The following is a 27997-nucleotide window of genomic DNA, read 5'->3' on the forward strand; positions in this document are numbered from 1 at the left end:
TAAAGGACTTGGATATACTTACCACATTAGGATTAAAAGGTGGTGGAATCTTCTTTTGTACAAGGTCAGTCCAGCTGAGTGATTCAAAAAAGGGATGATTCTGAATTTCAACCTAGAATATTAAAGAAATGTATTTTTACTAATGCTGAAGAATATGCTGAGTACTCACCGAAGAATTTTGTGAAGTCGAACCATTACCACCTTGTCTCTCAAAAAATCTTTTTAGATACATGTTTACGTTATTCATGTGGCAAAATGGTGTAGCAGAAAGACTACCTGAGCAGACATGACGATTATATCCTTTTCAAAGTCACAGTTTCTTTGTAAGTAAAATAGGGTTAACACTTCTGCCCTAGACTCTTCACAGGTTGTTTTAAGGATCAGTGGAAAATATAGAAATAAAAGTGGTATGAAAAGACAAAAAGGACTACATGGGCACAAATAATTATTATTTGTTATTATTATTATCATTATTATTATTTTTTGAGTGGGTGAGGTAAAGAAAAAGTTAGGAAAGGGAGTTTTGCACACTGGGCCAGAGGTAAAATCAAGATGATGTGTTCACTACCAAAACGTATTCCACACTGGGTTGCTATTAAAAGTTGGCACAGTATTTATTCCAGCTCTTTTTTTTTTCTTGTCTTCCTGCAAGGTGCAATGAAAGTGTATAAAGTAGGATCTAACCTGGTTTGGTTAGTGATGTCTGACCAGAGTTCTGAAATACGAGTAAGAATTAGCCAGACAAAAGAATGAGTTATGTGAGATACAAAACGGAAAATGACAAATGAATAAACAAAACAAACAAACTCATAGACACAGAGGACAGAAGGGTGGTTTCCAGTGGGGTAAGAGGGAGGGTGAAGAGGGTAAAGGAGGTCAAATATACGATGACAGAGGGAGCCCAGACTTCGGGTGGTGAGCACACAATACCATATACAGATAATGTAGAACTGCATACTGGAAATGTATATAATGTTATTAATCAATTTTACCCCCAAAATTTAAAAAAAAAAAAATGAGGGAAGAACATTCCAGGTAGAATATGAAGGCCCTGAGGTGGCAAACAGGTTAGTTTGGTCAAGAAAATGAGTCCAGTATGGTTGTAGTACAGGGAAGGATGGGGACTGTCACACAGGTGAGGCTCAAGAGGTAAAAGGGCCATGTCATATGGGCCTGTATTAGGAATTCTGGATTTTATTCTAGGGTTATAGGCAGCCATCAAGGAGTTTTAGGTTGAAGAATGTCACAGATGTGTGGTGTTTTGGGTTTGTTTCTTAAGACCACTCGGATTGCAAAGGGAGAATAGAATGAAGAGTCGTAACCAGATAAAGGAAAAACAGCTACTGGTGTGACCAAACGAAATGAGAGTGTTAGGAGAAGAGCAGTAACAGTGGGCACAGAGAGAAGTGTCTGGACACAGGAAAGATTTAGGGAGGCAGACATGCCAGGACCTGGGTGTCTGTTGGATATGGAAGGAAGAAAGAAGAGTCAACAGGGACTCTCGCGATCACGCTAAGTGAAATAAGTCAGATGAAAAAGGACAAGAACCATATGATTTCACTAACAGGTGAGATATAAAACAGAAAGCAACAAATGAACAAACAAAAACTCATAGCCACAGACAACAGTACGGTGGTACCAGAGGGAAAGGGGGATGGGGGAGGTTAAGGAGGTTAAAGGGGATCACGTATACGGTGACAGAACTTTGGGTGGTGAGCACACAATGCAATATACAGATGATGTATTACAGAACTGTATACCTGAAACTTCTATAATCTTATTAACCAATGCCACTCCAATAAGTTTAATAAAAAATGTCTGAAAGCAGTATTAGGGAAAAATTTGATTTAATTATTTAATATATTAAATTTATAGTCATAGAGAATACTGATATAGAAAGACAGATAAAAACGAGTACAGAAAAGAGTCTATTGTGTTCCCATTTTTGTAAAAAAAAGTTGGTGGAGAGGAGATGAGTATTATGGATATTTGCTGAAAGGATAAAAAGTAGAAAAAATATTGAGTGATGACTTCTGGAGAATGAGATAGGGATCTGGGGTGGGAGGCTATATTTTTCACTTTGCACTCTGAAAAATTCTTCAAAATTTTTACATGTATCTTCTTAACAAAAATGCCAATAAATAACTGTGTGAATGTTTTTAAAAAATGACCCTCAGATTTCTGACCTAAGAATCACAGAAGGAAGATAGCAGGAGTTCGATTTAGAAGATGCTGTGTTTGCGGTACTCTCAGGAAATCCAAGGGGTGGTGTTGAACAGGCAGGTATTATACGAACCCAGAGTTCAGAAAAGAGGTGTGGACTGAAGATAACAACGTGTAAGACAAAGACACATTGTTAACCAAAGCCAAGTGACATTGTCCAAATGAGAGCAAACAGAAGGAAAGACGGTTTTAGGACAACTGCAAGGAACTGCAATACTTAACAGTCAGGCTAAAACAGGGCGCTCACACAGATTACAGAGTAGGGCCTAGAAATAGAGAGAGAAAAGCACAAGATGAGTGTGTGCTCTTGCAGAAGCCTAGGGAACAAAAGAGTGTTGGAAATTAAAATGCTGCCGACAGTGCAAGCTGAGGAATAGAAGTATTCAGCAATTCTAGTAGCTATTTTTGTGACAAACTAAGACATGAGAAGGAATTGGGAAAAAGAGAATGCATACAGAAACTTTCAACAAGTTTGGCTATGAAGGAAAATTTCAAGAGAGTATTACCCTGCAGGATGGCAGGATTGAAGGTTTTTTGGTTTGTCTTAAGTGGGAGACTTGACGATGTTTAATTAACTGAGTGGAAGAAACTAGAACAAAATAAGCAGTTATCCGTGCATGAAAAAGCTTGCAAAGGATGCCCCATAAGGGGCTGGGATCCAGCATGGGTAGAAACTGACCTTTTCTACTATAATAGGAAGACGGTAATGACAGGAACAGATGCAGGTAGGTCTGCAAACTTGACAGCAAGAAGCTCAGTTAGTTCTGCTCTGCTGACTCTATTTTCTGAAATTCTATAATAGAAGGCATGATCATCTGCTAAAAGTGAAGAAGAAAAGGAATCTGGAAAACTGGAGAGAAGGTCTGAAATAGTTAACACAGAGAGGAAGAGAGAAAGCTGGAGAAACCCGGGGGCACCACCAGGCAGTGGTGAAGCACAAAGACCTTAATGGCTCTGACTTCGCGGTGCTTCCAATGTGCCCACATGATACTGTGATTTATAATATGAAATACATACTTTGTCACTTTCTGGCAGAGTTCTCAAACCCCTCGGAATTTCCTAAGTGATGACAGCAACTCTGGTGTCTCTTTTTATGTTAATGAGGTAACTTTTGGACCCCAGCCAAGGATGGGGGCTGGTTGCCAGGATAAACAACCTTGTAATTAGAGTTAAAACTTTCAGTCCCAAACCTCCTTCCAAGCCTCCAGCGAAAGGAAAGAGGCTGGAGGCTGAATCAATCACCAATGGCCAATAACTTTGTCAATCATGACTACATAACGGAGTCTCCATAAAAAGCCAAAAGGACATCTCATCGGCCCATGTGGGGAACCAGAATGCTTCCATGTGTCACTGTGCCAGGCCTCAAGCTCCACGAGGACAGAAGCTCTTTTGTTTGGGACCTCGCCCTCTGTATCTCTTCATCTGGCTGTTGATCTATATCCTTTAATATCCCTTGCAGTAAATCAGAATACAGTAAGTAAATGGGTTTTGAGTTCTGTGAATTGTTCTAGCAAATTAATCAAATCCAAGGAGGGCGTTGTGGGGAACCTCTGATATGTAGCTGGTCTGTCAGAAGCACAGGTAACAACCTGGGCTTTTGATTGGTGTCTGAAGGAAAAAGTGGTCTGTGGGACTGAGCCCTTCCTTCGCCTGCGGAATCTAATTCCTTCTTCAGGTGGACAGTGTCAGAATTAAGTTGAATTGTCAGACACTGCTGGTGTGTGAAATTTAGCTTGTTGGTGTGGAGAAGCCTACACACACACGCACACATGCGGTGGAATTGGGTCTGGGAACCCTTTTCAGCCTAGTTATGCAACTTTCTTCTGCTCTGTTAAGGAGCCCCAGAGATGACGACTGGATTTCTCCATGGCTGCAATTTCTATCAATGAAATCGATAAAAGCACCGAAGGGCAAGGAGGTGCGAAAGAGCAGCAAGACTGACAAGGGACCGTGGAATCCCAGACAGACAGAGAACAGACGGCAGAGCCACCTGATGGACTGGGGAGTGTAGGAGAGAAAAATCCCTAGCAGAAAAGAAAAGTTCATCACTCCCAGCTCAAGTTCAAGATGGATAAACAGCCATTGAGTATTTCTGGGAAATTTAACTGAATTTAAAAGTTTATGTTCCTCAACAGTTTGTGAATTTGCTGACAGAGTAATATAACACTGGTAACTACACTAGCAATTTAATTATCCTGATTTAACAACAACAACAAAAATCCCTGCAGATTCCATAATTATCTCAAGGCGGTGACTCCAAATTCTCAGAAAAAAAAAAAAAAAGTGATTTAATGTTAGTTCAAGGCAAAAGGCATTACCTCATGCAGTCAGGCACTTAAATTCTTGTTAAACAAAATGATTTGAAAGTTTAGGTAATCAAAAAAAAAACATATGCCACACATTTTTAAAAAGGATGGAGAGGAGGAAAAATTCTCATAAAAAATCGAATAAATAATAGAGTGTGAAAGCTGGATGTGGGGATGGAGAGGAGAGGATCAAACTGTTATGGAGATCAAGTTAAAAAAAAATGTGCGGGTGCTTTAAACTGTACAGTTCCATACATAAACACTGGTGAAAACTGTCAGGTGCTCTTCTCAAGAGCTGTATTCATCCTATTAAATACAACATAAAATAAGGCTTTATCTTCAAATTATAAATAAGCTTAAATACAGCGGGTACTGGGAAAGATATACATACAAAGTCTTCTTTGGCACCAAGTCGATTTTGCCTGTCTTTTTCTAAAAGTTCTTCCAGAATGGACCAGGCTGTAAGGCTCACTCCTGGCCTCAAATTTAGGGGCTTGTGAAGAATATTGTCATACATTTCAGCAACATCTCGGCAATAAAAAGGAGGCTGTGGGGAAAAAAAGCAAAATAAAGACAGTGTTAACTAAACTATGCCAAGATGTTTAGATTAAAATACTTGGATTTGGCTTTGATCTACAGGAAGCAGACTGGCTCTGGACAACTGAAATGTGCAGGTCTTGTTGAGTGAATGCGTACTGGCAGTGTGGCCTCTCGGTGAGGAAGAGATTCTAAAACCCAAGAGCTTATTATGTGTTCATTGAATAAATTAGGGTCAGTCTGTTCAATAACACCTTGTAGAGAAGACGACTACCGACCACATCACAGGCGCAATGACAGAATTATTGGAAATAGAGATCCGACGCTGACGCAACATTACGTGATTTCTTGATTCTTGAGAATAAACTAATTAAAACAGATTTCTAGTAGAGATAGAGACCTGAAGATACTACGTCTTCCTAAGTACTGTCGGTGACAGCATTATGAGTGTACGCTGCAGAATTAAAATTCTACAGTCACTCAACATAGCATTAGCCATTTAAACATTGAGGTAAAAGTTTTAAAAGTAAAAATCATTTTCAAAGTTAAGGGAGTTACAGGCTAGCGATTTTTTTTCTTTTTTATAGGAAAGAAAAAACTTTTTTTTTTTTACTTAGTAAAATCTACCTTCATTTTTAAATAGTTAATGTAAGTCTCATTGATGCAAGTTCCCTTTTGAATCGACTGAATTTTATATACAATTATTTTACACTTTCAAAGTCCTCTAAAAAAAAGTCAAAGTATTTGGAAATATCAGGAGGGCAAATACCCAACATCTAAAGAAAGAAAGGTATAAAGTGGTTATTAGGTGTTCTAAGTCACCAGCATAACCAAAAACTACATCTCTTCACAAGCGGACCTCAGTCAAAGGTAAAGAAGAGAAAGTGCTGGGAGCCACAGAAGTTTGCCGGTGGTATTTGGCTTGTTGGGGGCAGCACTACGGGGGGATGAGAGGGTGGTTCCCAGCCCGAGGCTGCTGGACACTCAAAGGGAGCCTAGAAACTATTCTGAGTATTTCAAAAAGTCTAAAGAAAAACATACATTATTCCTATGAAGATATGTAAGCTAATTAAAATGCCTAAATTGTTTGCTTTGGTTGGAATGATATTAACTCAATGTAGGAAAACAACTTTACTCATGCTAATCAGAAGCTCTGGCTGGCCTTCTATGTCTTTAATAAAATCTGGGGAAACTGATGACGTAACAAACATCACTTCTTTCCAATGGAGTCTTCTAGATGACGTGTGGGTGAAGAGAAGTGAGGGTTCCCAGTGATGGAGAGAGTGTAGTATCAGTATATTAACTAAAGCCTATAAAAACCAAATACAAGGCAAAAGGCATTACAAATGCAAATACAAAATTCTTTTTTCTTCCTATTTCTTTGAAATCAGTCAGAATGATGATTTGGGTAAACTGAAATAAAAGTGTATAATTTTAATGTTAAAACTAGGTGTCTATTCTTTTAAAATGTGAATGGGATGAGACTACCTAAAGTGATTACTATGAAAAAGAAAGAATTATGTTAAAAAATTAACAATGAAATGAAAAGGTTTTTTTTTTTGTGCAGATCCCTAACGTGGTTTTGGATTAATTTAACCAGGGTACTACCACTCTCTTAGTGTTATCTAAGAGTCCACATGATTAGTAAAAGGGGTAAGAGAAAAAACTCAAATCAATTACAATTATTGGAATAATAATAAGGGTAGAAGTGCGTACCAATCCATACAGCATTTCATACAGAACCGCACCAAGGCACCACCAATCCACAGTATTGTCATAAGGCTGTTTTCTGATTACTTCAGGTGCAAGGTACTACGGAGAAAAATTAAATATCAGAGCAACTCAATAACCAATTCAAGATAAAATTTAGGAATAATGAGAAATTTATCTAATTTTAGGTATTACTATCATACTAAAAACATATTATCTAGATTTTCAAATGATTGGGTATTCTTATTCGATATGTATGGTTCCTCAGCATCAACTAGGACATTTTTCAAAGTACACATAGTCAAATATCTCCCCCACAAACCGTGATGCAGTTAAGAGAAACAGAAGAGGACAGCAAATGTAGTCTGTAGGTAAAATAGGTATTTTGGGGTGAGAGGAAGTCTTTTGCAAGATTAATTTATTTTAGAAATTCCTCTGGTCACTACTCATAACTGTTTCTCTTGAAGAAAGAATTCTAAGGTGGCAATTATAACTATTTTTTCCTTTTCAGTGACCATATTATACAAAATTGCTGTATGTTATTAGACAGTTATTTATATTTTAACTTGTAAAAAACTCACCACCATTTCGCACATATAAAATAGTAAATTTGAATTTTAGATTCCAAACTATTTATTTTCTCTTCCCATATGAAATAAAGAAATACTTTCTTAAGCTTTATCTATGTGATCTAAAGAATGGCAAAATAAAAAAAAAGATTTAATAATTTCTGATCGCATTTAGATTTAGAAAAAACTTTGTTTCCTTTCTAAAAACCACAAGTCTTAAAACTTTTGTTAACTATAAAATCAATATATATTCATAAAAAATGTTTCCTCACATATACACTAAAATAGAATAGTTACTATTACGTATAAGAGCTAGGGTTAGATTACATAAAGAAAGAAAAAAATACATTTTAAAGTAAATGTTGTTACTTATGTTACTTAAGTTTCTGATCCTGATTAGAAATCTCATGTGAGCCATTTTTTCCCATACATTTTCAATAATATTTGCCATTACTCTACGATAATGATCAAATACTACCTAGCACCTAAGATCACTATAAATACATTAAAACTAGGACAGTTTAAAATAAACTATAAGTGTGTGTGTGTATGTATGTGAATACCAAGGCTTTAACATAAATCATAAAGATTATTATTGTCTCAAACAGAAAGATAAATTGTCTGCTAGCTAACACGATTAAAGAATGGGTCTGTTCAGCTTAATAAATTATGATTTGTGCTCCCCTCCCCGCCGCCAATATCCACTGCTTTATTTTCTTCTGTCAAATAAACACTTTTTAAGAAATATTTTAACCATATGGAAGAACAGAAAAAAATAACAGAAACCATTAAGGCTGCCACCTAAATATAGGCAATGTCAATCGTCTGCCCTATTTCCATTGGCTTTTTTTTTTTTAAAAATAAAAAAAAAGCTTTATTAAGATATTCACACACCATACAATTTGCCCATTTAAAGTGTACAATTCAGGGGCTATTTGTGTATTTATAGAATTGTGCAAATATGACCACAATTTTAGGACAATTTCATCACTGATTTATGATATTTTTTTTAAGGATTAGAAATATAATCGAATATTTAAAGAAGTCTAAGGTAAATATTAACATTGAAAACAAGCATAACATATCTTTGTTGGGTTATCTGTAGTATCTCACATGCACAGTTAAAAATAACAACTATCAATAAACTTTAAATGTTCAGAAAGGATGATTATGAGATATTTCCAACTGGCTAGAAGCTAATATGATAGATTTTTTTTTCTGATTTCAAATTTTGTATATGCAATTTGTGATTCATTTTTGCATTTTATACATGATTATGTGAATGGCAATGAGACATATTTCTTACCTCTGGTGTCCCACAAAATGTTGTCGTGGTGTCAGAAATAGCAATTCCTTCTTTACAAAGCCCAAAATCTGTTAAGACAACATGTCCCTGAGAAGCACAGGGGCAATAAGATAAAACAATGCACAGACGGTGGTAATTTTATAAACTATTCTATTTTGAAATAATTATAGACCTGAAGAAACTACAAAAATAATATACAGAATTCCATGTACTTACTCCCCATGTACTCAGCTTTCCCTAATGTACTATAATATCAAAATCGGGAAAATGACATCGGTACAATATCATACTTTATCCAGTTTTCACTATTTTGCTTACACACACACATATACATGTGTGTGTGTAAGTATATGTAGTTCTATGCAATAGAGATGTACAGATTGGTGAAACTAACCCCGCAATCAAGACAGAGGGCTGTCCATCACCCCAAAGAAACAAAGGGTCCCCTCTCGTGCTACCCCTTTATCTTTGCGCTCTCCTACCCCCTCGAGCCCTGTGCCCTGGAGACCACTAATCCCTTCTCCATCCCTATGGCTTTGTCTGTATGAGTGGAACCATTCAGTGTGAAACCTTTAAGGCTGACTTTTTTCCCACTAAGCATAACAACAAAAAATGAGAACTAGTAGATTTTAAAATGACAATACTTACTACTGAGTCCAAAAGAATATTTTCTGGTTTCAAGTCTCTATCAAATTAACAAAAGAGAAAAAAAGAAAAGCGAAACTGAATATTAACTGAAATAAAATAATACAGACATTTTCACAAGCAATCAATTATTTGTTTGTTTGTTTGTTTACCAGTAACATTTTAAAAACTTACCTGTACACTATTTTGATGGAGTGCAGGTAACCCAAAGCACTGGCAATTTCAGCAGCGTAAAACCTAGCTCTGTGTTCAGGAAAGGACCGTTCTCTTTGTAAGTGAAAAAACAGCTGCAAAATGGGGGGAATAAAAAAAAGAATATTAAGATCATTCATTCATAAAGTGAAACAAATACATTCTCTAACACAAAAACAGAATTTGTTTGTGTTACTTTGAACGTGAGCTAAAAAAGCACCTCAGCACATAAAGTGTGACTCTCCCGCGTCTGCGTCCCGACCTAGCGACCACTGCCTCTCTTCAACCGCACCTCTCTCTCTGCCCTCGCTAACTTACTCATCTCTCATTTACGCCTCAGTCCTCAAGGGTTCAGTGTCCTCGCCACTGCAGAAAACCGCTCTGATAAAAGATCATCGATGAAGACCGATGATCTTGACACTGGCATGCAGTTACAGTATCTGACTGGACATATTTTGACTGTTCTTTCCTTTGGAAAAATAATCCAACATTATTCAGAGATTGGAAACTAGTGGCTGGCACACTGAATGTAAATCACAGATATAATTTGTTTGGAACAAACACTGTTTTTAGAAAAATCTAAATTTGGTTTCTTCAGAAAAAAGAAAAAAAGGGACAGTTCTACCCTATTAAGCCTAAATTCTAATTTGGGTAGCAAATGGCTGGAGCTAAGCGGCACCTGGACTCTCCAGTTCACTTTTTACACTTCCTAATTCTTAATTTACTTCTCACAGCCTGTCCTTTAGCCATTACGTGAAGTCTGCTCGACCTACTCTAAGTCTCTTGGCTTCTATGCCAGTGATCTTTCCCTTGGGTTTCCTTCCATCTTGGAGAAATCCTCCACTATAATCATAGCTAACACTGACCGCCTACTGCGTCAAAGGCACAATGCTAAACACTTTCTATGATTGTATTATTTCATATACCTAACTGTTTTGAGGTAGAAAATTAATGAGAAAGCTGAGGCTCAGAGGGGCTTGTTTATATGTTCGGCATAAGACTTATTTGATTATACACTACCTGGCTCCAAAACAAATATGTAGTAATATATAATAATTAATCTCACGTGTCAAGGTTAAAATGTAAATGTGAATATTGGGGGGAAATAATAGGAATAATAATAGGAAATACATAATGAAATCATATTCTTTCCATCTCTCTTTTTCTATCCTTTCTCCTGGTCTTTATTCCTTTTATATCTATTGCTTTTTCAACTTCTCCTCCACCCACCCCAATATTCTATTTTTCTTCCATCATCTTAGCCAAGTATGTCTTTTTAGAAGGCCAGCCTATCTCTTTCCACCTTTGCTACTCAGTAATGAACAGTCACTGTGTAAAAAGGGCTCAGAAGCAAAGTCCTAAACAGCATGAAGAAATCACAGATGAAGTAGGAAATCCATCTGCAGTTAGGTGTCTCACATGACATTTCAAAGACACAGAGTGGCACTTATGTCTAGGTTAAATCCAGGGTTTAACACTCACTAGAACACTGTGACATTGACAAAGTTACTTAACCTCTCTGAGCCTTAATTGCCTTATCTATAAAATGGGTACAAGTATTTATCTCAAAGAATTGTGATGATGAACTCAAATAATACATGTAAAATAATTACAAAGTGCCAGGCCCTCAATAAATTCTCATTATATGTTGGCACTCATGCATGCATGAAATAAAATGACAACCTGAAAGGTAGGGAAAATGTGGGGTCAGCTACATCACTAAGTCGGGATGCCTACGGGATTCATAATCTCACTTCTATACTGAAGAGTCACAAGGCATTTTTTCATACATGTAGGGGGTTGAATAATGATTCTCTTTATGATCTCCCCCAAATGATCTGGGTGTGTCTGGTCACCTTTCAGGTTTAAGGAAGAGAAACCAGTCTTCCTTTTAGTTCCTTTATTCCAGTTAAGTGTGCTACAGTAAGATTTAAATATTCTTTCCCTCTCTCCCTGTTCTGGGATTAGGGAATAAAGACTCCTTTATAAAAATATGACAGTATCTGTCAGTTAAAACAAATTTTTAGAGACATTCACAAGTCAGAGATGAAACAAATTAGAATGTGTGAAGAGAGGAACAGGGCAGGGGGGGTAGTGGAGGGGGGCGGTGTCAGCTGCCTAGATCCTGGACTCAGACTGCCTGAGTTCAACTCCTGGCTCCAGTATTTACCAACCATATGACCTGAGCAGGTTACCTAGCTTCTCTGTGCCTCAGTTTCTTTGTCTTACATAATAAAACTATTGTGAAGATAAAATGATACATACAAAGAGCCAGAGTGCTGGGCCTAGCAGTATAATACATACATGTTAGCTATTACTGTGATTACTGTCATAACAGCAGCATTCCCCAAAATGTATTTCAATATCCCTTTAGAGTTTTGGGGAAAATTATTAACAGATTTGGTTCAAACAAAAAAAGAGGATTATGTGATAAGAAATTTTTAAAGAAATCCTGGCTTTGTTTAAGGTAAAACTTCTCAAAGTCTCTAACATGCTGAAACATATTAAGAATCACCAAGAAACATAATGTTAATTACCAAAGGGATGTAACATGAAACATTTTCCAAACTGACTTCACTACAGAATACTTAATTAAAGGATCATCTCATTTGATTAATAGTTTGCACAGTTTAGAAAATGACAGGCTTGAGTAATATTTATGTGCAATTATTGAAACGATAATGATCTAAATTATGAATCATCTTTTATTCTAATGCTTCAGTATATTATTCTTGATATATAGGTCAGTGACAGAACTATCCACGGAGACTGTAGCTTTATACTAAGGTTCTTTTTTTTTGCCATTGCCAAACCTTTACATAAAAGGAAATTCCAGGAGAAAAATAGCAGATAGAAATGAATTAAAAAGAACAGAGAAATACAATGAAACTCTAAAACCCAAACAGGAGATATCTACTCTATAGTCCTTAATTCATACATTTTAACTCACGCCGAAATTCATACTTTTCAAGTGACATGATTTCATACAACTCTTTGAAAAAAAAATTTCTTACTGAATGACATGATCGGGTTCACATACAGCTCTAACAATTATAAAATTACATACTAAGGTTTTTTTTATGAACTGTCTCATCTATACCGTAAGCAGATTAAGAAAAGAGCCCAGTGTTAAACACCGCTCCACATCGTGCACTGTGTTTATTCGCAGTACTTCAAATATCGTTGCTCCTCAACAAATAGCTGTTGATGCTGGACTAGCCTTCCAAACAACTTTTAAGAAAAACACTGACTTTATTCTCTTTTTTCTAAACATTATCAATATTAGAAAACTAATTATAAAACTCACCTCCCCTCCATTAACAAAATCCAGAACAAAATAAAGCTTTTCAGTCGTCTGGAAAGAATAATGTAATCCAACCAAAAATGGATGTTTCACATTTTTCAAGAGCACGTTACGTTCAGCCATAATATGTTTTTGCTGTAAAAAAAAGGTAAAGAATCAACTTGGATCATATACCAGAAAACAATTCTGTTAATTGAGAAAAGGGGTTTAGGAGAAACAAAGCTATTTTACTTCACCTCTTTTCTGTTGAGAACTATTTTTTTCTGTAACACTTTGACAGCATAAAATTTCCCATCCAGTTTCCGTTTTGCAAGAAGAACCTGTTGTAGTTAAAGATTGGCATACTATTAGAAATTTTAATATTTTGATAGGACTAATTCACTTATCAATAAATCAATACTTAAATTTTATAAAGAGAGAGTCCACAAGGGACTTAGATAATATAATGTTCATCTTAAAAATTGAAAACGACTAAATTTATTTCTATAAATCACTTTTCCTTAGATATTTTTCGATTTTTCAAACACACTGTGGATTTGCATTTCTGGTTGATTTTCCTTCCTTTGGTGTACTCTGCTTTTCTTGCTTTGTTGCACTTTGTTGGTTTCTAACCATTTTGCAAGGCTTTAAATTTTTATTAAACATAACATGTAAGTAGAATAACTCACCATTCATTACAGCTCAGTAAATTATTACAAAATGAACACACTACATAACCACTGCCAGGTCCAAAAGTAAAACCTTGTTGGTGGCCAGCAGTCCTGCTTTTGCCCCATTCCAGAAACTACTCACCTCTGTCTTCCTCAAAGGTAAATATCTCAACTTGAATAACAAAGGTAAGATTTGACATTTTTGAATTTTAAATCATCAGAATCATGTAAAAAAAAAAAAAGATGTCTGACTTCTTTCACTCTAAATTATCTAATATGAATGCATGTTGTGGTAAATAGCAATAGTTTTTGCATTTCCTGCTATGTAGAATACTGCATTACATAATTTAATCTACTCTTTTGTTGAGAAACATTTAGATTGTTTATGAATAGCAGTGCTATGAAGATTCTGGCCTATGCACTTCCTAGTGCACATGCGCATGCATTTCTGTTAGATATATAGCTAGAAGTAGAACCAATGTGTCACAGGTAATGCATACATTCGGCTTCAGTAATTAACACTAATTTTCAAATGGCATAAAAGACAAAACACATAAGAATAAATCCAATTAAAGATTTGAAAAAACTTTACAGAAAACACTATAAAACAGTATTGAGAAAAATTAAAGAAGAACTAAATTAACAAAGGGATATGTCATGGTCATGAATTGGAAGACTCAATGACATGAAGATGGCAGTTCTCCCCAAACTGATTTCGATTCAGTGCAATCTCAACCGAAATCCAACGGAATCTTGTGGAGACTGACATGCTAATTCTAAAACTTCCCTAGATATGCAAAGGGCTAAGCAGAACCTCTTCACGAACAAGGAGGGAGGACTTGCTCTGCTGACTATCGGTAGTCAATGCAGTAGTGGGGCAAAAACAGCCTAATGAAACGGAATATAAAATGCAGAAACGAATATAAAACTGAAGATCTAGGAGTAGATCTACGCTTCCGTGGACACTGGATACATAAGGTTCCCGGAGAGCAGCAGTGAAAGAACACTTTTCACTATACTGGGATCGGCTGGCTACCCCTGGGGAAGAAGACGAACTGTGACCCTAGACCTCATACTGTGTGCAAGAACCAGCTTCGGTAGACTCTAGATCTAAACATGAAGTTCCCAAAAAGATGGTGCTTCTTGTTATTATTAATGACAGAGTATCTCTAACACCTCAGTGGGCTGCGAGCGTTTTGAGAGCAGGATCCATTTCTAGCTTTCTATATTGCCCAGCATGTAGCAGGTGGTCAACATGCATTTGCTGAATTAACAAACACACACCGGTTAACCGCATGGGCCCAGTTTCTAGTAACCAGGCAACACAGAAAACAAACCAGAGATACCAAAAGCTATGAATACAGCGAAGTGTAATTAAGCATATACATGTTTATTTTTACTATAGATTGAAGTATAAAGCAAAAAAGCACTTAAGTATATTTGATAATTCTGATAACTCCATCTATGACACTTCTGGCCTTAAGTGATTCTCCTTCCTTGGTATGGACACATTGTTCAGTGATTCATCTGACACTCATTTTTGAGAAGCAGGGTCTTTACACAGCCCTTTCTTTCCCCAACTATTATTTACACAGCTGCTCGTTTTTGCCTTTTCGGCCTCAGCTTAAATAGCACCTCTTTGAAGAAGTCGTTTCTGACCAACCCATCTGAGTAGGGATTTTGTCCTCACTGCCTACATTCCTCCGTCACTTCACTCTGTTCTTCATTTCATCGACAGCCCCAATACTACTTACAATTATTTATCTGACTGCATATTTTTAATTGAGTATTTCCTCCAACAGGTTATAAACATCACAAAGGTAGTAACCATGTCAGTTTTGTTCAATATAATCTAACCAGGGCCCAGGACGGTGCTGGACACATAATAGGTGCTTGACAAGTACTTGTTGAACAAATGAGTTTTATGTTAGAATCTGAGTAGATGTCTCATCTTTCTCATCATTCTGTCAGTGCTTTGAAGGTAGAGAAAACACCTTAGCTCCACATTGTGCCTACCACGAGGCCCTGTGGCCTCACGTACACACAAAGCACACATTCCTTAAAGTTCTTATTTGTTGAATGAGAAAATAAAAACATTCTTACCTTGCCAAAGCTACCTTTTCCAATAACTTTTAAGAAATCAAAGTCTGTTGGTTTAGCACTGAAATAAATGAATAACAAGAATCAGCCTCCTAGAAATTGAAAAGATGTTAACTTTTAAACATTTCTTAGCATCTTACTCTTTAATAAGTAAATGTTGGGTACAAAACACTTCAGTATGGAGACTTCAGCTTTCATGCTGGTAGTATCTTGTCTTCAATATAAAATAGGTAATAATAAATACTAATAATACCTACTTTCTGATTAGATAAGACATTTATAACTTTATTTAAGCCTTGTTAAATTTTGCTTGTAAGAAAAGGATCGATATTATGTATAATATATATAGCTTTGAACTCAATGTAGCTTCTGTCTAAACCAATTTTATTAAACATAAACCTCACCGATGTTGTTAATGAGGAAGGTGAATAACTATATAAATTAGTGATACACTCCAAGGACTATCTAGCCTGGTAATTCTTCTGAAAAGGAAGTTACTAGCTGAAACAGCTAGTAAAGTCACTAAAAGATTTCTGATGGAGAAAAAAGTCATTGCAGTGTTTGGTGTGTGTGAGATATTATACATTACAGAAAAAAACACATCTTTGCTTATTCTCATAAATGGTAGTATAGGAAAGCAAGGAGTAGGAAAGCCAGAAGGAATACTAAGATTTATTAATATTAACTTATAGGTAAAAATGGCATTGGCTGGACGTAGGCAAAAGCACAGGGTAGCAGAAAGCTGAGATTAAGCAGCCAGAAGAACTGTTTCCTTCAACACAGTCTGAATTCTTAAATTGTACAAAGGAGAGTGGAATGACTCCATTTAAATTCTAAATTTGCTTCAATTCATTATCGAAAAAAATAGTCAATTCAAACACAAGAGCAACACTAAGTCTAAGTTAAATAATAACAGGTGAAAGTTAGGGAAATAAATACGTAATTAAGCTTAGATGTTCCTCTTCTTCAAGAATTTGCTCTTTGGACTAGTTATTTTGTTCCTTAATGATATGCTGAGATACCGAACTCATTTTTTAAATAGATAGTGAAAAAATATATAAATCCCTCATAGTAAACACATTGAGGCCATCCTCAAGGACCCACTGTCAACTATTAGTGATAAACTCTAACTGAACGCAAATTCCTGTTTTTGTGCTGCCTGACCAACTCAATGCTCTGCTGGCTGACCAAAAAGAATACTCAAAATCAAACTTTCTCTTCCAGTCAACATCCCACTTCTTTGCTTTCCTTGGCAGCAAAAACTCCTCAGTAAGTGATGGAAACTCATTACCCATACTTGCTGTCCTCTCCTCCAGTTATCTCTTGAACTCTTTCCTGCCAGGGTCTTCGTACCCACCACACCACTGAAACTGCTCATAATGGTCCCCAGTGACTTATCGAATCCAGAGGTCAGTTCTCAATCTTCATTTTATGTGCCCTCTCAGCGACATTAACAGATTTAATTACTCCTTCTTTGAGCACTTTGTTCACCTGATTGTGTGCCACCAATTCCTCGTTTTCCTCCTTTCTTTAGTCTCCTTTACTCGCTCCTCCCTCACCCTGCTATCACGCTGAAGCGTCCCAGGACCCAATCCTTGGACCATGTCTCTTATCTGTCTATACTCACTGTTTAAGTGGACCAAAAGGGTGAGGGAAGCGTAGTATCCTGGGATAAAAGATAGAATACTTTAGAATTAGTCCAATAAGGCTGTGAAAGTAATTGTAAGTCAGGATAGCAACACTAAATTCCTTCTCTGACCCATGGCAGACATCACTAATCTGTCAGGGCACACCTCACACCGAGCCAAGAAGTGGTCTTGACTCACTTCCAGTGAATTGCTGGAGTTGACACTCAAGATGAAGTCTGTATTTACTACTCCTGGTGTTCCTCAAAATGTTTCCCCTGGGGTCAAATAAAGAAAGGACCACAGGGAAACTGCATAAAGGATGCTGAAGAGCCTTTAACAGGCTAATATCCATCACGACTACCCTGGAAGAAGCTGGCTAACAAGCAGGGTAGTGACAATGACACCGAGCACCAGGAGAACGTCAATTAGGCCTGCACAGGTGCCTTCGGCAGAACACTTCCCAAGTGTCTCCTAGGATGCAGGGTCTCCTGGGAAATACGGTCTACTGATTTTACACACACATACACACACGGTGTGCGGGGGAGAGACAGGGAGAGAGACACAGAGACAGAGACAGAGACAGAGAAAGTGACAAAGGCAATACAGCAGAACCTAGTCAGTAATTTGTGGATTAAAAACACCTTAGAGCTCTACTAAAGCAATGCAAAGCTAGAGCAGTAAATTAGGCAAGCATATGACAATAGTCACTGTAACTATGGTTATATTTCATAAGCTTCCAGTTAAACTGGTATAATTCTACCTGCAGAGTCACAAAAAAAGATCTTCCTAAAACTGAAAGGGCTGTTTAAAACAAATCAAACCTACTGAGGATTTCCAGATGGTCCCAGGTTGATGTTCTGTGAGGTAGAGTGTAGCTGTTGAAGTGGAGAAGAAAAAAATTATTGTTCATATTGAAGCTTCAATCGTCAAAGAATGTTTTTTTAAAAAAATATACCCAACTGTACCAGATATTTGATGTATTGCCATGTTAAAGAAACTTGAAGTCCTAATTCTTAATAAATGTATTGACTTATTTGGAAATATACATAATCATTTTTATGATAAATTTCAAGAGCAGTTTTAAGGAAAGGAATAAGGCAGAAATTAAGCTCAAAGTGGCAAACGATGATGTAAACTGGAAGAGGTGGCTATTAAAACTGCAATTTAAGAGGAATAATTTTTACATTTAAAAAACTGGTTAAAATGGCTTTCATTTTTCAATTTTTCAAATAATAGCTTGTCGAACATAGGAAATGATAATATGATGATGAAGACTGAAAATGCTAGATTGAAAGTTTTAATTTGATGGGAGGTAAACCTATTTCTAAAGCAAATACATAAAATTAAGAGTGCTTTCCTTTCTAATTATATCATTTTAGTAGTATCAACATTTTAGATAGGTTCTTCTCTTTACAACTGTTAACATAGTAAATTTAATCCTCATTACAATTTAGAAGCAAACCTTTACTCATCTAGTATGCCATAAAGTAATTTAACTAGTAAAGATTCTAGTTTATCAATAATTAACTAGAAATGTAACTTATTATCTCAAAAGATTAGTTCCAGTGATCCTGCTAAAAATGAGTACTTTTCATAAATAAAAGCCATGTGTAAGAGCATAATGCTTCACATAAATGTACTCTGAAATTCTTTATACATTCAGAGAATTAAATTAGTTACATATATCTCAAATGTATATACTTTTACTAGAGCCTTATACAATTATTCTTCATATAAGCTTTTAAAAACTTAAGTTAATCAGAACCAACAAATTTTATCTAAGCAATTTCTTATTAGGGATATATGTCATATATAGTTCTACTTAAAATTCATTTGAAACATAATCTCCAGAATACAAGCAATTTTTAAAAATAAAGGGCAAAAGTTCTGAAGTATAACATTTCTTATGAAACAACACTGGCACCAACTTTCTACTTATAAATCAAATTTTTTTCTAAAGATATTTTTACATGAAAAATCTTCATGTAATAATGCCCTATTGTGACACAATTGTAACATCTTTTTTTCCCCCCTCAGTTTTATTGAGATAAAACTGACATACAGCAATATAAGTTTAGTTTAAGGAATATGGAATAATAATTTGACTTAAAATTATTGTGATTCTGTTTAAATATTACAGTGTTTTACAGAATCTGATAACATAATCCAAGCTAAACTGTAATTTCAATACACTTCTTTCAATGAATAGGCAGAGAGCTGGATTTTTATCCTTTGAAATATTTTTGAATAGTTTCATCTTTTTCATTCAAAAATATATACTCATAGTTGGAAAATGTGTAAAGTACCAGGAAGAAGACTTTATTAAAAATCCATAACTTTGCCAATAGATAATTTTGTAAATATTTAACAGTAATCTCACAGTTTTTGCATAACTGTCAAAAACTGACTATAATCACACTGTAAATGAGTATAAAATTTTATAACTTGATTTCATTTTATATGTCAAAACTTAACCTATATCATCTTCAAAAATATTTTTAAATGTACAATATAGAGACAAATACTATCTGATAAATAGGCAACTTGATTCTAATTCTTTATTATAAATCATATTGAAATGAATATCTTTCTGTATGAAGAATTATTTCTTTTCATCGACTCCCAAGTGACATGAATATTTTCATGTCTGATACATATTGCCAAATTGCTTTCCAAAAGAGTTGCATAAAATTATAACAACATTAAGTAATGCCTAAGGGTGCCCATTGTACCTTACCTTCTCGATTCTGTATTATTTTATTTACTTTACTTTTTTGTTAATATAGTAAAGAAAACTCTCATTTAAAAATTTCATTTACTATTGGCATCAGGTTAAACATTTTCCCACATATTTATTTATTATGAGTATTTCTTCAGGACTCTTTCTCCTTTTAACTATTGAGATCTTAAATGTTATTCTTTTAAAAAATTCGTTTGTATGAGATTTTTAGAGATGTTATTTTTATAGATGTTATTCCATTTTAGGCATTATTTGTTACAAATGTTTTTCTAGTTTTTTGTTTACTCCTTTGACAAGCTGCGCAGATATAAAATTAAAATATCCTTTTACATTGTCCCAGGAGCAACCATGTCACAGATTGGAAGATTAAATCTATTTTCTTAACTGAGAATCCTCTTGGGGCATCATAGAAACATTACTACTTTCCAGAAGTCACAAAAAAAAAAATCAATTTTCAAATGATGATTTTAGCTGTGAGACATTAATGGTCCAACTCATATTATCTTTTAAATTACAAAACAGAACCATGACAAAATTAAAAGACATTATAAAAACAAAAATGCCCTTCAACCCAACATCTGATTTTCATGTATATATTTAACAAGTACTAATAATCAATTTTGAATTATAAAGGTATTATCATATTTATATCTCATTTGTAATTATAATTTAAATTGCTAATGAATAATCTTTTGACTTAAATTATTGTAATTTACCTTTCCCACATAATTTTCTAAAGTAAATGTAGAAAATAACTTCATACTAAGGCACAAATTCATTACATTTATGTTATTTTTTAAAAATATCCTATTCAAGTATAGTGATGATGAAGACATACAGTGACCAAAAAATATGATGTAAAGAGAGCAGAATTATAAAATTAAAATGAGATAATTAAAAAATCCCTATATGTTAAGAAGATTAGAAAGAAAATCACTAAAATGTTAAAAATTACTAGGTCTGGTTGGTGATAATATGGATAATATTTCCCTTCTTACTATTTTCGAAACTTCTTTTAATTAAACATGAACTAATTTTTATTGTAAAAGTACTCATTCTATAAATTGTATAAAAAATGGTAATCAATAAGAAGTGTACACATTTGTCTTTATGTATTCTACAGAGCAGAAAACCGACAAAGGATGAAATTACTTCGTTTTAAGTAAATGTCCTAAATTGCCAATAATTTCATCTTTGGGGAATGGTATTTTTTCTGTTAAAAAAATACAATCCCTCTTACTACCTTCTGAGTACTTCTTTCATCCTCATCTTCAGATGGATCTGACTGATGTTTTGGACTGTCCATTTGAAGGAATGCTCTGACATCTGGACTAAAAACAAAAATTAACTTTAGTATGACTTTGAAAGCATTCTACAGCTTTTCTCCCTTTTAAAATGAAAATAAAAATAACTATAGTAGCATTTGCATTAATAAAGCCAAACAAAACCCACTATGTTCATTATTATAAAATGATTAGCAAATTAATTTTTAAAAAATAGAGAATCAACAAACAAATGGGCAAAGATATAAACAGGCAGTTCACAGAAGAGAAAACCCAAATTAAGGAAATGGATGAAGATGCCTAAATTCACTAATAATCCAAGAAATACAAATTAAAACAATAATGAGATTCCATTTTATGTCCACTGACTGGCAAAAATTAGGAAGATATAATATCAAAAGATGGTAGAGATAGAGAAAAAAATACACTCTCATGTTTTACTGATGAAAATGTACACTGAGGCAATTTTTCTGAAAAGCAATCTGGCAATACTGGGTGAAAGTGTGTATGCATTTTTCCTGGGCCCAGAAAATCCAGTTCTATGAATAAACCACAGAAAAAATTACAGATAGGTTCATTCAGTCAAATACATGTAACTAATCATTGAAACATTCTCTACAGTAGTGAATAAAAAGCAAAACAGCTATTTATACCACCGAGGTAATGAGTAAGCAAGCTATGGTAACAGCCCGAAGAGAATACGAAACAGCAATCAAGGAACCACAGAAACAAGGAACTACAGTACAGATCCATATATGTATTCATAGTAAATACAGACACAAAGCAACAGTCAATAAACAGACATCCACAGACAAATAACAAACATATCGAAGTGGGTATCAACAGTGGGAATGAAGAAATGGGTATGAAGATCAACGAACAAGAGAAAAAAATGGACTAAAAGAGAGGTCGTGAATGGACTCGTGACATTCCTGAGGAATGATTAAATCTCTATATCTGAGTTACCTCCTCCTGAATTGTTCTTTTTTTTTTTTTCTGGAGATATAATTAATTTCTGCCTCTGGCAACCACCAATCTTTTCTCTATATCTATGAGTTTTTTGGTTTTTTTGTTTTTTCAGATTCCACATATACGTGAGAGCATACAGTATTAATCTTTTTCTAACTTATTTCACGTAGTACAACACCCCTCAAGGTCAATCCATGTTGTCACAAAAGCAAGAGTTCTAAAATTGTTCATAATAATTAAATACAAATAATATAAATTTGTGATAAGAAATTCAGAAAGATGAAAATAATTTTTAAAGGGGGGAGAGGCTGGTGAGAATATAAAATAGTGCAGCCACTGTGGAAAAGTTTGGCAGTTCCTCCAAAAGTTAAACATAGAATTACCATATGACCCAGCAACTCCACGCTAGGTATGTACCCAAGAGAAACAAAAGCAGATGCCCACACGACAAATTCATACACAAGTGTTCCTAGCAGCATTACTCATAATAGCCCCAAAGTGGAAACAACCCAAATGTCTATCAAATGTTGTCAAGGACAAACAAAATATGGTATATATCCATACAATGAAATATTATTCATCCATGAAAAGGAATGAAGTACTGGTACACATTACGACTTGGATGAAATTCAAAAACATTACACTAAGTGAACAAAGGAAGAAAAAAAGGTCTCGTGTTGCATGACTCCACTTACATGAAGTGTCTGTAATAGGCAAATCCATAAAGACGAAAAGCAGACTGATGGTTGCCAAAGAGTGAAGAAAAGGGGAAATTCGCAAGTGCACTTTCTTTTTGGGGTGACAGTAATGTTAGATTAGGCTTAGGGAGATAGAATAAGATCATAATGATGGCTGTACGGCAATGTAACTATACTAAAACCCACAATGACTGAATACTTTAAAATAATTAAAATAATGAATTTTGTTATGTGAATTTTACCTCAAAAAACTTCTTGAATCTTAGCACACGGAGACCGCTACTCCTTATTTTGCATATTTTATTTCAGTCTTTTTCTCTACAGTTAAGATCATACTATATTTAAAATATTTTATTTTAATGTTTTTCACCTACAAATTACATCATAAGCATTTCGCCAAGTTGTTAAACTCTTTGTAAAAGATCACTTTTGATAGACATATGTTGTATAACATGGATATACTGAAAGTTATGCAACGATTCTCTCTCTTTAGGACAGGTGGCTTCCAACATTTAACTACCCAACTTCACTACTGTAATATTGAAATTGACAATCTTTGTGCATAACACAAGAACTGCATGTATGACTTTCTCTACAGCTTTTTGAAAATAAAAATATTTGGTCTGAATTATAAACCCATTTTCAGGCTTTAAATAAAGTTGAAGCTCATTTCCAGAGAGGTCGTACCAATTACTATACCCTCCTTGAGTATATGTACAATTCAAAGACTCTCTTCAGCCAGGGTTAGCAGGAAAGGTTAAGTTCATATTATCATCTCTGATAATAAGTGAAAAATAGTATTTTAAAAAGAAGATATTCAATTTCATTAGTAAGCAGTGAAATACAAGCTAAAGCAACAATAAGATACCACTACCCACTCACCCGAATGGCTAAAATTGAAAAGACTAACAACACTAAGTGTTGATAATGTGAGCAATGGGATCTCTCGTACATTGATGGCAGAAGTGTAAATTGGTACAATCACTTTGGAAAACTATTTCACATTACCTACTAAGGCTAAACATATATATACACACAGCTTACAACCCAGAAGTTTACTCCGAGATACAACAGAAATGCTCACACATGTGCACGAAAAGATATGTTAATAGCAACATTATTCATTATGGTCAGAAAATGGAAACAACTCAAATGTCCATCAGCAGTGGACTGGATAAACTGAGGTATATGCACAAAATGGGACGTTACACAGCAATGGAAACGAACCAACTGCAGCTATATGCAGCACCACGGATGACTCTCACATGGCTGAAAATAAGCCAGATAGAGCCTATGTGCTGTACGATTTCATTTATATAACGTTTGGAAACAGGGCACATTAACCTTTGCTGCCAAAAAAAGTCAGGGGAGTAATCTAATCACCTTTGGAAAGGAGGGAAGGAAGAGAGATTGAGATGAGATGCGAGTTGCTTCAGGGTGCTGGTTGGGGGGCGGTGCGTGGCAACTCAGATATATTCACTTTCTCACAATTTGTTAAGCTGTATAGTCATGATTTGTGCTCTTTCCTATATAAATTATGCTGCAATAAAGTTAAACAAGATATTTTTGCTTCCATTTGCATTTCTCAGATAAGGAAATGTTCAGTTTCTTTGGTAATTAATCAGCCATCTGTGTTTCCTCTTTTGTAAATCACTAATGTACTTTGTCTATTTCTCTTTTGGTGTCTTAAGTATGTATTACCTACATGAGCTCTTTCTACATTAAGCATATTTATCTATTATTTTTTACCATGGAAAATTTTTTCTATATTTTTGATTTTTAATTTCCCTTGTGATTTTGGGGGATTCAAACATTTTTATTAGTCAGATTTGTCAGTTTTACTTTGAAATACATCATTCACTGCCAATACACTCAGAAAACTTTTTATCCAGATCTGAGAAAAATATGAACATATCTCATTCCAGTTTTTTAATAATTTTTAAAATCAATCTTAAAGTTGTTTCAAAAGTAAACTCTTCTCTGTTGAAGTAAAGCTATTTTCAAAAGGCATTTTGCTAACACAGTAATAATAGGCACACAGTAGGTGTTCAAGATACACTTGCTGGTCTGCTATCACACCGCCCTGAATGTACCCAATCTCATTTGATCTCATTTGATCTCATCTGATCTCGGAAGCTAAGCAGGGTCGGGCCTGGTTAGTACTCGGATGGGAGACCACCTAGGAAGACCAGGTGCTGTAAGTGTAAAAAATAAATAAGTAAAAATGAAATAAGATAATTTTTTAAAAAAGATTTAATTGCTGATTGGCTTCTCTTCTTGCTCTCTTAAATCTGTACTATTTTATAAATAGTTTGATGTTCAAATGAAGAGAAAGAAAATTAAGAAAAGTTCGTTAGCAACAGATCAGATCCAGAAAATATAAAATGTCGCTTGTATTAAAAAGAAAATGTCAGTTAAAAGTAAGTTAAAAAAAATCTTGGCTATTTGTTTTTGGGGTGCTGGAAAAGTTCTCTACCTTATATACCAATGGTGGTAATTACAAAGTGCATATGTGCGTAAAAATCCATTGGGCTATATATTTAAGAATTGTCTATCATGTAGGATGTTAAATTTAAAATAATCAAATTGCTTTTACTTGCATGTTAATACTAAATGTAATGTCTTTAAAATACTATTCTTCTAGATCAAGAATGAATATTTAGAATTTAACACACAGTGTTAGAGGTTCTAAGTAACACTGTTCAAAATATCAGGAGAAATAATAACCACTACCACCACATACTCTATACTTATTCCATGCAAGGCTCTGTCAGAGAAGGAAATGAATTTAAGCTCTCAATGTATGAATTATATTTCAAAGGAGCCAGTAATATGCCAATTCGAAGTAATCTCAAATGCATATGAAAAAAATGCAAGGTTAGAAGGATAGATGTAAGCTGAAGATAACAGAATTTGTCCCAGGAAAAAGGCATAATGTTTAAAAAAAAATTATGCAAAGAGCCAAATAATAAAAGGCTGTTTGATGAGGAATATACATCAGATGCAGGAACTCTGAGTTCAAGGTTTGTCCCCGTTTTCATGGCCCCCTGTCACCTGCTGGAGGCCTTGAATGGAAAGGCAGCTGTTCTTCAGCGTACGTACCGGCTAATCCTGGAGTTGGCGCAAGCCGCTGGACCACCCCCCTTCCCTGTCCTTAGGCGCATCAAGAGAAACCCGGAGCACTGGGCAGAAGATCCCGGTCATGGGAGGTTCGATTCCAACATTTTACTAATTCAGTAAATTACAGTAAGTAACTCAAAAAAGGAGATCAGAGGACCAGCTCAGAATGGTAGGAGCCCACTGTAACAAACTATACGAATGGTAAAAAAAACTATATTTAAGAAAAAAAAAATCTTTTTTAGAACAATTGCTAAAAATACAGTCCTTCAGTGGTGTGATTCTGAAAAGACTGTCCCTAAGGCAACGCTTACATTTACACAGATAGGTGAGCTGTGGAAAAGCTCCCTGGATATTTTACTTTACCCTCTGTATTTCTTCTTAGAATACTTTATACGTACAAAAAAAAGTAACACATATGTAAACTACAAATCACAATAAATATAATGAATACCCATGACCCGATTACGAGACTCAAAAATGAAAACATGTCTCAGATCATGGATATACCTATATGTGCCTAGGTATTTCTGATAGGACCCATCCTTTTACCATCATCATGAGCTGCTGGTCTACAGAAGGATTTTAAACTCATTAGCACAAGGCAAACTCAGGGCAGGGCAAGTGCCTTCATGTTAAGTGTCTGCCTAGAATGCCGTGTGGAGGACCGGGGGCCTTCTTGATAGGAGAGAATACCGCCCAAGGTGGAACAAGAAGTGTGGCATGTGTGCCTGACCCTTGTCAACTCCTTCAAAGCCTCATCTCCTGGCTGAAAACCTCCTCTGTGTTTCAGTCATGCGTAAGTGTCCTGAATGATCCGGGCACCTCGTAGACTCTGGTACACGTATTGCTCTCTTTCCCTAGAATGTTCTTCCCGCCTCTTTTTTTTTTCTTGAATGACTTTTCTTTAAGTCCCAGGAAGCCTTCCTTGACCTCACCAAGAAGAGCTGGCCACATTTTTCTCTGTTATCTTTTAGCACCTCTACTATAAAATTTTCCTAGCTTTAACTGCTTGTTGAGATATCTGTTTCTCCCACTAGACTGGAAGCCTATGCCTCTGGAAGGTAGGGATGATGAACATTCTTCTTTGTATTCCCAATGTACATATCAGGTACTTAATAAATGCTTTTTGAACAATTAGCAAAATGTTTAATTGTGTACTCCGAAAAGTCCTTTCACGTTTAATCTGCAAAACTAATGCAAGCACAAAAGGGAAAAGACAATAACGTGGGCCTTGAGTTGATAGTCAGAAGAGCAGTTAAGATTACCAGGGGGAAAATGCTTGAGGAAGATTTTACAAACACATATACACATATGTATACACACATAATATAAATATACATATCAGATATATATGTCATAGGCATATCTATGATATATATCACAGTAACATTCCACGGAACATATAAAATCTCTATCAGTAGCTTATTCAATATCCGTAGCTTTGGTTTCAGCATCTCTCGAGAACACAATGAAAACCACTTACTGGCTGTAAAGTTCTGGATGCCTGACTAAGTTCTGAATGAACTCATTCAGTCCTGCTCTTCTCTGTTTAATAAAATCTGTGGAGAGAGACATAAACTGTTAGGATTATTTATGTCAGATGATTTAATTATCATCAATGCACTTACATAGAAGAGATAAGTACAAGATAGTGACGTCTGATTAAGAAGCTATTTCTTAATTCATGTTTCTTGATACAGAATAAAAAACACTTAGAAATATATGTTTTAAAATCTATAAATCCAATGACTATAGAATTAAAATAAAGCAGATAACATATCTTGCAAAAGAAAATTCTCCAAAAAAAAATGCTTATTTTAGGTTCTAAAAAAACCTGGAGAGGTATTTTCTTTGTTCAACTCCTCATGTACTACCAGGTAATGAATGAAAATTAACAGTATGACATTGGTGACTGAAAAAATATCATACTAATTTAAAAATTACACTGGACCATTTTCCTAACAAGTAACAGTACTTCAGCATCTTCAAAGCATTTTGACTGTTGATAACTGAGGCT

The 27997-nt window shown here is 35.1% G+C and overlaps 1 protein-coding gene and 1 pseudogene across 15 annotated transcripts in view; one reads left to right on the forward strand and one right to left on the reverse strand.

Moving 5' to 3' along the window:
• The window catches only part of LOC107514820 (serine/threonine-protein kinase Sgk3), a 120024-nt gene that overhangs the window by 5032 nt on the left and 86995 nt on the right, over positions 1 to 27997 (reverse strand). For 13 of the 15 annotated variants that reach the window (XM_036233290.1, XM_036233288.1, XM_036233287.1 and 10 more), the window contains 13 exons: positions 27464 to 27539; positions 21154 to 21241; positions 17996 to 18045; positions 17170 to 17208; positions 15546 to 15603; positions 13029 to 13112; positions 12796 to 12927; positions 9471 to 9583; positions 9300 to 9336; positions 8652 to 8738; positions 6783 to 6878; positions 4921 to 5076; positions 23 to 112 (listed from right to left, as the gene is read on the reverse strand). In XM_036233290.1, the coding sequence (XP_036089183.1) occupies positions 23 to 112; positions 4921 to 5076; positions 6783 to 6878; positions 8652 to 8738; positions 9300 to 9336; positions 9471 to 9583; positions 12796 to 12927; positions 13029 to 13112; positions 15546 to 15603; positions 17170 to 17208; positions 17996 to 18045; positions 21154 to 21241; positions 27464 to 27539 (1106 nt within the window). The remainder of the gene's footprint in view (positions 1 to 22; positions 113 to 4920; positions 5077 to 6782; positions 6879 to 8651; positions 8739 to 9299; positions 9337 to 9470; positions 9584 to 12795; positions 12928 to 13028; positions 13113 to 15545; positions 15604 to 17169; positions 17209 to 17995; positions 18046 to 21153; positions 21242 to 27463; positions 27540 to 27997) is intronic. The other 2 variants (XM_016152932.2, XM_016152933.2) reach the window with 1 other exon arrangement.
• On the forward strand, positions 24926 to 25064 carry LOC118612272 (annotated as a pseudogene).

The sequence above is a fragment of the Rousettus aegyptiacus genome, unplaced genomic scaffold (assembly GCF_014176215.1).
Source record: "Rousettus aegyptiacus isolate mRouAeg1 unplaced genomic scaffold, mRouAeg1.p scaffold_m13_p_15, whole genome shotgun sequence".
Lineage (NCBI taxonomy): Eukaryota > Metazoa > Chordata > Mammalia > Chiroptera > Pteropodidae > Rousettus > Rousettus aegyptiacus.